The 10,894-nt window shown below is 37.9% G+C and overlaps 1 protein-coding gene across 1 annotated transcript; it reads right to left on the bottom strand.

Moving 5' to 3' along the window:
* fhdc3 (FH2 domain containing 3) lies at positions 1 to 8,674 on the bottom strand. The gene is made up of 12 exons (XM_084399765.1): positions 8,506 to 8,674; positions 7,065 to 7,563; positions 5,481 to 5,542; positions 5,196 to 5,295; positions 4,744 to 4,829; positions 4,483 to 4,583; positions 4,059 to 4,129; positions 3,742 to 3,849; positions 3,563 to 3,633; positions 3,365 to 3,482; positions 3,049 to 3,213; positions 1 to 1,517 (listed from the first exon to the last, which is right to left on the bottom strand). Exons 2-12 carry the CDS (start codon positions 7,503 to 7,505, stop codon positions 330 to 332), a joined length of 2,511 nt encoding a protein of 836 aa, XP_084255891.1. The 5' UTR covers positions 7,506 to 7,563; positions 8,506 to 8,674; the 3' UTR covers positions 1 to 329.
* Between the last annotated feature and the right edge of the window lie 2,220 nt (positions 8,675 to 10,894).

Raw genomic sequence — 10,894 nt, 5'->3', positions numbered from 1 at the left:
AAGGTGGAATCCACACTTTATTACATAAAAACAAGACAGACTTTAAAAAGACAAAGAACAAAAATAAAACGCATTTCAGTCCCTGAAATTCAGTGTTGTAAACTAATACAATCAGCTTGTTAGAAATAACAATGCTGAAGACTTCAATTAAAAACTAATAAAACTATTAAGACATCAATATCAGCACGCATTATGTAGTTTTGCAGAATATAAATAAAAGAAATCAAAAAAGTTGTAAGACAAGTCCCTGATTGTCTACATTCATCAAATATTTTACAGCAGAGTAAAATCCTTAAGTATAAAACCTCTGAAGGCCATGCCATGGCTTCTTAACCAACAGTTCCTGCCCTGTTTCTTTCCCCGAAGCGTCGAAAGAAAGATACAAGTCCTGAGCTTTCCGGTCTCTTATCTGGAGGAAGCTCCTGTCCATTGCGTCTCTGAAAGATCTGTCCCAGTCTGAAGTTAGATGCCGGCTCTTTTTCATCAGGAAGTGATGCAGACCTTATAAACGTCCCGTGTGCTGGAGTTCGCTTTGAAGGACAGTCTGGTAATGAAGATGTCCCCACACCGGATTTATGAGAGAAAGAGGGCTTGTCGCGTACAGGTGTGTCAGGCAACGCCCACACCCCATCATCAAGGATGTCCACCCTGGAGACAGAGAAGGAGTGTCTGCGGTGGGGCGTGTTATGAGGAGATATACGAGGGCTGAGGATGGTCCATGGAGAGCCTAGACCTCCCAGTCCGTTCTGCAAGGCCAGATCCACTTCTTTTATATTCTTCTGCCGAGGTGTAGAGGTGCGGGAACGATCTGGTGTAATGGTTCCACTCAGGCCGCCGCAATCCTGAAAGTGGAAGATCTTGCCGGAGAGCTCAGGCATTTTGTCTGCCTCCTCCATTTTCTCGTTGTTCTCATCTCTTCCTCCTCCTTTATCCATGTCTCCGGTCTCCTCCACTTTTACTTTATCCATGTCACCAGACTCCTCCACTTCTCCTTTATCCATCGCTTCAGTCGCCACAAACTCTTGTTTGGTCAAGGTGTTGCTACACCCACCTTCCTTATGGTCATTGCTTTCAGGAATCAGATCATCAACAATGCACTGTCCTCTTTTGGATGCGGCACGTGCCCGCTGAACATCATTAACGGCGCAGGGTGGAAGCTCCTCCTTCTGGCAGATGTATTCTGGTTTTTGCATTCTCGAGATCTCAAATTTCTCCTCGTTGGTTTCCACAGGGCTGTCCAGATCCCCTCCGCCCTCACGTTCCTCAACCTGAGGGCGGTTGTTCTTGACGGGGCTGTCTGTGACTGGTTTGATCCCACCGAGCCTTCTGCGAGAAGGACGTTGGCTGAGAAAGCTGGTCAGGACAGATTCTAAAACAGAGGCTTCATCTCTCACATCCCCTCTCACATCCCGACTGGAACATGTGGTGGTGGATCGACGCTTAGCGGTTTTGGTCAGCATTTCTCTTTCTCTCTGCTGTTGCTTGCGAGTCTCGGCCGCCTCTCGCTCACGGTTTTCCTGCAGATGGACAACAGATGAACCTTTTTTCCCCCCAAGTCTTTATTTATTTGTGCTACTTTTATAGGGATACTCCACTTTTTTTGGAAATAGGCTCATTTTACAACTCCCCCAGAGTTAAACAGTTGAGTTTTACCGTTTTCGAATCCATTCAGCCGATCTCCGGGTCTGGGGGTCCCACTTTTAGCATAGCTTAGCATAATGAATTGAACCGGACAAGACCATTAGCATCTCTCTCAAAAAAAATTAACAAAGAGTTTTGATATTTTTCCTATTTAAAACTTGACTCTTCTGTAGTTACATCGTGTACTAATACCGACGGAAAAGGAAAAGTTGCGATTTTCTAGGCTGATATGGCTAGGAACTATACTCTCATTCCTGCGTAATAATCAAGAAACTTTGCTGCAGTACCATAGGTGAAGCAGGCGTAATGATATGACGTAGCACCTGATAATAGTCCCCAGCTCAGTAGCCTATTATCAGGCGGCATGCGTTGCGTCATATCATTACGCCTGCTTCACCCATGGTACGGCAGCAAAGTTTCTTGATTATTACGCAGGAATGAGAGTATAGTTCCTAGCCATATCAGCCTAGAAAAATCACAACTTTTCATTTTCCGTCAGTCTTAGTACACAATGTACCTACAGAAGAGTCAAGTTTTAAATAGGAAAACAAATATCGAAACTCTGTTCATTTTTTTTGAGAGAGATGCTAATGGTCTTGTCCGGTTCAATTCATTATGCTAAGCTATGCTAAAAGTGGGACCCCCAGACCCGGAGTTCGGCTGAATGGATTCGAAAACGGTAAAACTCAACTATTTAACTCTGGGGGAGTTGTAAAATGAGCCTATTTCCAAAAAAAGTGGAGTATCCCTTTAAATGCCTTATTGTAACCGGATTTTTTTGTTTTACCCTTGTCCCAGTCCCAGGCTTTAAAACTTAAAATATAAAAAAAACAATCATAAATATATCAATTACATTTAAAACTAATATAAACATGTGATAAACACATTTTAACTATGTGTTAATAATTATTAATAATAAAAAATTTTTTTATTATATGCATATATGCCTGTTTGATAAAAATTATGATTAAAAAAAATATATATTATTATATTATTATTAAAATAATAATAATAATAATAATAATAATAATAATAATAATAATAATAATAAATCATTGTGATGTCACTTCCATTACATAAAAAATTGAAAAAGTTCAAAGTTACTGTATACTCTTGTTTACCAAGTCAACAGTGTCAGTGAAGAGCATGACAGAGATCAAATAAAACATGAACAAAACTATGCAAAAATCAAGGTAAATGTGTTGTGCAGTCAAATTCAATTCATCCTAGGCTAACAAATAATACCTAAAATTTTCATATCTGATACCAGAACACATTTAGTAAACAATATGCAACAGAAATTGGATGCAATGCAAGTATTTGAAATGTTTTGTGTGTAACACCCATGTGGCACCACCCTGCTAATAAAGTTATGTGCATTTGCCCTTATCAGACATGACATTTTACCTGTGTAGCTCTCTCAAACCTCTCACAGAAGGAATGAAAGATAGAGCAACATTCCTCTAGTTTAAATGCGGCTGGGTCTTCACAGAAGTACTCTGCCACAGAGGTACTGATGCTGTCTAGTTCCTGAAGGGACGCCTCCACGTCCGCAAGCCGAATGTCTGCCATCTGTACAAGAGCAGACATGTTATTCCCAGAATACTGATACACCATGCTGTTTTGCCTATTATGTTAATTATAAAAATCACCTGACATTACACTGCAATTTCAGTAGAAGAAACTTTCTAGAAGGTTACATGGAAAACCAAAAAAATCTTACACAAAGAAATGCTTCCATCTGATGTAGTACATCAGGCTGTTTACTAGCCTCCATCTTTGCTTCCCTCATTTTCTCCAACTCCTTTTGAAAGTCCATCTCCACCTCCTGCTTTTGGATCCTATATTGAATTTATGAACAAAGTGGCATTTTAATCCTAAATGTATCTCCTATACATTACAGAACATGAATTCTGCCTACCTTGCAGCAATTCCAATGTGTTGAAGCTGTTCAGGGAAATGCAGCAAAGCTTCATCAATCTGTTGGGCTTGCTGTAATTAATAGAAAATGATAAACAGTCACTGTATCGATTTCTTTTAAACGGATTCAAGGAATCAACATCCAATAATGGCTGTGAAAAGTGTGATCACTTAATTTACCATGGACACATAGTGCATAAGGTTCATGCCAGGTTTATTTGCTTTGGTATCCACCAATTTGAGCAACGATGCCATTCTGAAGCCAATAGCACTACCTGCATAGCCACCCTGAACAAGATGCAGCAAAAGTCATTTATCTGCTCCAGCTGTAGTTCACACTCAGGAATAATGTATTTATAACAAACAGAACTGCGTTTCCCAAAAGCATTGTAAGTCTAAGTTGATCGTAGAACCATTACCACCAATGGTCTTTATGATAAACTTAGCTCACAATGCTTTTGAGAAACGCAGCCCAGAACGGACCATGTGACACTCACGGCATTCATGTAGTTGCCAGCCTTCAGCACCAGTCTGATGATTGAATGCAGGTCATCACATGCCAGCAACTCTAATAGGTAGACAAAAGTTTGGGGTCAGTTTTTTGTTGTTGTTGAAAGAATGAAAAATAACAGTAAAGACATTAATAATATGATTTCATATAAATGATGTTCTACAAAAAAATAAAATAAAATTCTTGAGCACTAAATCAGCATATTAGAATGCTGAACTTTGTACAGACTGTAAAATGTTCTTGCTTCCACTGAAGCACAATATGCTCTCTAGACCATTTTCTAATTATGCTAGAGAACATGATCATGAGGTTTTACACAAACAAACCAATTTTCAGTTAAATTCATATGCTGAATTTCTAGTGAAAAAAATTAAGCATTTAAACTAGTGGTCTTAGCCTTTTTGAAGTACCATTAGCAGCGGTTGTCATGACAGCAATGGAGTGCTTGATCTCCTCTATAAAGGGAAAAAACTCCTCTCTGAGGAGCAGGCTTTTTAATCTCACTTTATACCTGAAAACAAATAAAAGTCACAGAATTATTAGCAGCTTTTTAGCTAAAGTAGCATTTAAATTAGCGGTTGACGGATAAATATGTTCCCACTGGATTTCCCCCAAAAAACATCATAGAAATTGGCCTTTCACATGCTTTGAACAATGGCAGAAAAACTCACCCTGGTACTTGAACCAGCATCACCATGAAACGGTCAGCATCATTTAGCTGAGATAAATCTCCATTGAATGACATCAGCTTCTTTGTCTGGAATGTGTCAGTACATAAGCAGTGTTAAAGGGACAGTTTACCCCAAAATCAAAGTTCTGCCATTATTCACTCAACCTCAAGTTGTTCTAAACTTTTATGAGTTTCTTCTGCTGAACACAAAAATATATTTTGAAGAATGTTTGTACCAAACAGTTGACTTCCATAGTATTAAAAAAAATACTATGTAAGTCAATGGGGACCAGAAACTGTTTGGTTAACCAACATTCTTCAAAATAACTTATTTTGTGTTCAACAGAAGAAAGAAACTCATACAGTTTTAGAAAAACTTGAGTAAATGATGCCAGAACTTTTATTTTTGGGTGAACTAAGCACAATGCAGTCATATAGAGAAAGCCAGTTTACCTCCGCGTCATCAGGCAACAGCTTGTTGAGTTCCTTCAGTTTCCCGGAAGCAAAGCACAGTTTACCGTGCCTGACAGCATCTACAATGTCCTTCGGTGGCCTGAGAAGTGCACCGAACCACAGACGAGATGTTTTTAAATGTTAATGTTCTTCTAGATGCTCAGTTTAGATTGCCTTGCTATCCAGGCAATCATAATACATGTACCAGATTTGCTGAAGAGATGCAAAAACATTATTGTGAATTATGTAATTAAGGAAAACAGACAATAAAATTTTAGAACTTACCTTTTAAACTGTTTTAGCAAAATCCCAATACTCATACTTTTCTTAGAGTTGAGAATTGATACCTAAAAAAAGACAGACACATGGTGTCAATTTCTCATAATCTGGGAAAGTCTTCCCTGAATATAGCATATTGTATTCAGTGACAGCAACTAAAAATAAAATGTAGTAAGCATGATGCTGAACACGCACCATTCATTGTATAAGAGAAGATGGAAGTGGAATCAAACAGACATGAGCCTATATTGTTGTGAAAAGTTCAACATTTCTCAACATAACTTCCTAACAAGCAGTACATGTTCCTGAAAAGTAAACTTTTAAATACTTTTGAAGGGGGAATGGGATTGTGTTTATGCATGTTTCATACCTCTGTTTTAAGACCCGTGAGCCTGGCATGTAATATAACTGTCTTAATGGAGGACATTTGAAGCGTGTCATCTAGACATTTTATTTTTATTTGAGCTGTGAAATGACCTCTACTGAAATGACCTGACATGACATGCATGCTACTGAAATGACCTCTGGGACAAGTTGGTTAAAGGGGTGGTATAATGCCCTTTTCACAAGATGTAAAATAAGTCTTTGATGTCCCCAGAGTGTGTATGTGAAGTTTTAGCTCAAAATACCCCACAGATATTTTTATACGCCGTTTTTGTGTCCCCCTTTAAATGCAAATGAGCTGCTGCTCCCGGTACAGAGGGCGGAGCTTTAACAGCTTGTTCTTAGCAGCTTCGATTACATGCACTGAAAATGTAAAAAACTTTTAGCCTTTTATGTTCAAACCGGAGTCAGACAATGATGGAGAGACTAAAGAAGTGACATGTAGACAACATTTCTGAATGGTAAGTTGATGAATTTATGTAGCTTATGTGTAGTTGTCTTCAAGTCATTGATTAGCATATTCTGTCATGATAACGTTCCTGGGGGAGGGGTTTATGTACATTTTAGGGTTTGTGATGTCACTAACCCGGGAGGAATGTCGTGTAGTCCCAACCAGCCATTTGTTGTAGTCCTTAAAAAGCAATTTCTTTAAAAGAAAATATCTCCCTTTGCTTTGAACTTTGAGTGTCATAACTTTGCAGATGTTGTTTAAGCTCAAACAGCAACATTACACACTAACTAAAGTTAGATAAGTGAAATCATAATCAACCACCCCTTTAAACTACAATGCACTGGAAAACAAACAAGCATAGCTAATAATCTTGTTGTGCTTCCACCTAAATGAGTCTGAGAAGACAGTATGTCCAATTCTGAAGCTTTATCAGAGCATAAGTACTGGAGTCACCTCTCCAGATCATTAGCCTGAACTTTTGAAAGGTGAGAGACACAAATGAGGCCACTAACAAGAACTACATGTCATGTTTAATTCACCCACTTGCTACTAAACTTTGAATCTTGATACACAAGAGATGACATCTGAGCTCTCTGTCGACCCTGCAGTGCTGTCCCAGCCAAAGGGCCTCACTGGAAAGTACTGTAGGTATACGACTAGTTATTAATGACAAATCCTCAGCTTAACAACTGTCCCAGTAGCGGCTCGCTATGCATTTATCTATACATATATTACTTTTAAGTAAAGGCACTTACATTCTCTGATTCTGTAGTGATTTGCGAAAGGCCCCACACACTTTTTCTGACCGTCCCACCCTTACGGACCAAACCATGGTGCTCATTGTGGCTGAAAAGTTCCTCCATGCGCTTAGTGTCCAGTTCAAAGTTCTCAAGGTTGCGTTGGGCTGTCCACACGTTGCGCTTGCCCAACACGCTGTGCCTGGGGATAGCGTCCCAGTTGAAGTTGCGCATTTTTGAGCGTCGTTGGACAGTCCGGGTGAAGGGGTCCCCCAAATGTGAAGGAGGTGGGGGTGGTGGGGGTGGAAGTGGTGGTGGTGGAGGGGGAGGAGGAGGTGGAGGGCCCAGAGAAAGGGGCAGGGTGGTACGTCTGAAGGGTGAGGTCTCCTGAAAGCACCTGGACAGATCAGGAGGAAGAGGAGGTAGAGGTGCCGTGGTTACAACTGGAGCTCCATCCATTGGAGGACACAGAGTGGACGTCCAATGGCCACAAATCCAGTTCACTGGCTGGAGGGATCTGAGAGAAATATAAAAAATATAAATAAAAATACAAAACAATGAGAGGCAAATTATGTGCTAAACTAGTCCAGAATATCTACAGAAGCAAGAAATTAACTTCTGAAAAATAACTTCCAAGATTTCTACCATCAATAACATAAGTAAAGAGACAATTTAAGACCAGATGGTGGACCATTAAGCCTGTTTTTTGGATACAGTGGAGGCAACCAAATGTCCCGAATTAAAAATAGCAAACATATGAATTTCTAATGATAACACTTAGACAGGAAGAGCAAGCTGCTTATTTGAAAAAGCCGTGTGAACAAGCCACAAAGTCAGATAATACTTTACAAGACCAATTTGCCTAGGAACTTTGGGAGTTAAACAAACAATGTGATTAACATTATCAGGCATAAAGGACAATTTGCATATCACACATACTTTGGTCTCTACTTTTAAACTCTACTGGCTTAATCTACTTTTCAGATGTAAGAGGAGCAACAATTCCAACATTTAAAGAAGTACTTTTGACGTGAACATCATATATCCTGCACATTGGATTATTATGACAATTTACATATAACATATGAACAATATGTTTATATATACACACATCTTTATAAAACACATTATTTTTGTTAAAATTAAATTACACTAGCAAAAAAAGACTTTATACATGACGACTTTAACGCACAGCAATTCCACTGTTTACAAAAAAGACCGAGCAATCACATACATTTATAGAGATCACTACATTTTTCGAGTTCTGCCGTTTGAGACAAAACAACATTAACTCCGCAATTGTCCAAAATTATAGTGAAAATACACTGACATTAATAAATCTGAAATGTGTAATTCCCCAAAAAGTTAATAATTTAAAGTCAGTCCACATCACCGATTATCAGAAAAGCAACGTTAAGAGTAAGTGACAGAAAATTAACTTCATTTTGGATGTACGTACCGGTAAGTAAATACCTGATTAAAGCTGATGAAAGCTTAATCAACTGGCGTCCATTGCTGGAGAAAGTCATCAGACACTCCCCAGGTCAAACGCAATCAACTACTAGCACGAGCACTTTAATGGATGAGAGTAGCCACGCCCCTCACGCACGAGTATCCTCCCCTCACCTGAGCAACACTCACCTTTGCTTCTTAAAAATACTTTTTCAGAAATAAAGAAGAAAATTGTGCATAGTTAAAGAAGAAAGGAAACTACACACACTGGGTTATAATTTTCATATTTTTTTAGTAACAACCCAGCACGGTCGGTGGGTTAAAACGGGTCTACAGTTTGAAATGTAACGGTTGTGTGAGAAGCTTAAAGGTAAGTCATGACGTTTTGAGTTGTGTTTCCTCAAAAATGAAGTTATAATGCCCTCTATCGGATTTATTCAACAAGTCAAACATAAACAATGTCAGAATTTGTCTTTTGATTCCAGTCGGTCTAAAATCTGTTACACAATCTACTTTAGCATAACCAATAAACGTTAAGTTCTTCCTTTTCATAAACAGATGTAACGTTAACGTTAAAGGTTTTTTTGTAGAAATAGCTCGTTGGTTATATATTCAGTCAATGTTTCAGTTGTGTAAAGGTTAACAATAGATTTTTATTTATCATCTATTGATTTTAAGTTTTAATTACATTACTGGAGCACTGGAACCTATAACACCTGAAGTATCATATTCAACATTACCCTCTAGTGGTCAGCATTCATTTAGCATGGCCTGACCCCTGTTCTTTCAATTTAGGATGAAAACAGGGTCAAAGCAACAAAGCAAAACAGGACATCAGTCAAGTATAAAAGACACAAAGTCCATTTTTGCAAACTTTTCAAATTTTATCTGGCGGGTTCTTGTACATTTGTCGGTCAAAGGTTTGGTCAAAGCCAGGAGCAAAGGCTAACATCATGAGTTTCCAGTTTCAAAATCTGTCTTAATTATCTTTACATATATACAATCATTCATACACTACAATACTACAAAGCAGCCTAAAATATTGATTGTACATAAATATGGTAACATTTATAACCCTTTCATTCTGCTATGCTAAACTAGGCCGACTAATGGAGTGACCATTTCAATACCAAACACAGTCTGTTAACAGAAATCAAAATAAAATCAACAATAATAATATCCAGGTTTAGTGTTGAGGAGGTCTAAATTTAAAATCCTATTGCTCTGGAACAAATGTCTTTCACTTCATGGATCAGTTCAGTCTCTATGGTTTGAGATGGAATCCTTTTCTCCAGCTCTCAACAAGAAAATAATCACACACAGTGCCGTCTCTGCTGCCGGACAATTGTACAGGATGTAAAAAACGAACAAAATAATTGGTATAAAAAACATGTGACACATTTTTTTTCCTCTGAGGTGACAAAATGTAAAAGGCAATAAAAAAAATAAAACCGTCACTAGGTTACACGACATCCAAACTAAATTTCAAGCATTCTTTATCATTCATGAGTAACCTTTCTCTTTTTTCCTAGAAACAATATTTTCCTGCACTACTACCCATGTAGTGTTTTACTGAAGCATTGAATCACAATGCATGGAAATGTACAACTAATATGTCATCAGACCTGCCATGCAAAAACACACAGGGAACCGCCAATACAGGCATACATGGGAATACACTTTCTAGAAACATCTTCAGTATTGCTTCGTCTCAAGCTTAGAAAGATTTAGTGCAATGTCCAAAAGTACTGAACATTAGATCATAGTCGTTATTTCAGTCTTATGCAATGAAATAAAAAACGAAACTAGACTGACATAAACTAATCTGACAGTCTGCATTTAAACCCCATTATCACTGCATCAAGGCTATCGCATACTGTAGATATTTTAGGTGAAAAAGGATGTAGTGAAAACCCAGTAAGACTCATCTGATTATACCAACACATCACAAATAAAAAAAGCAATTATTTTGAAATATTAATTTTTTAAAATATATTTGATTTTGTACATTTCCTGTGAACATTGAGGGTTAAAGAAATAATATATTAGTAGTACTATGACATAAAGCAAAAAATGCTACTATGATATTAATCAGTATATAAATCTTTCATTGGGGAAAACAAATATTTTGTTTTGCTAAAAAAAAGGCAAATAAAGGCTTTAATAAACTGGGTGCATCAGAACCAATTTCTAAGGTGGCATTTGAATGCATAATAGGAGAATATTAGGGCTTTGCTGATTCTAACAGAACACAACTCAGTACATAAACTCTAGTGCACATTTCATTAGATACAGAGGCAGATAATAGTGGGCATTAATCACTGGCCCATGTTAAATCAATCATTATACAATTCATACATACGCTTCCTTGATTAACTGCTGATTATTAACTTAAA

This window comes from Rutilus rutilus, assembly GCF_951802725.1.
Source record: "Rutilus rutilus genome assembly, chromosome: 25".
Taxonomy (NCBI): Eukaryota; Metazoa; Chordata; class Actinopteri; order Cypriniformes; family Leuciscidae; genus Rutilus; species Rutilus rutilus.
This window is presented reverse-complemented; position numbering and strand designations above follow the sequence as displayed.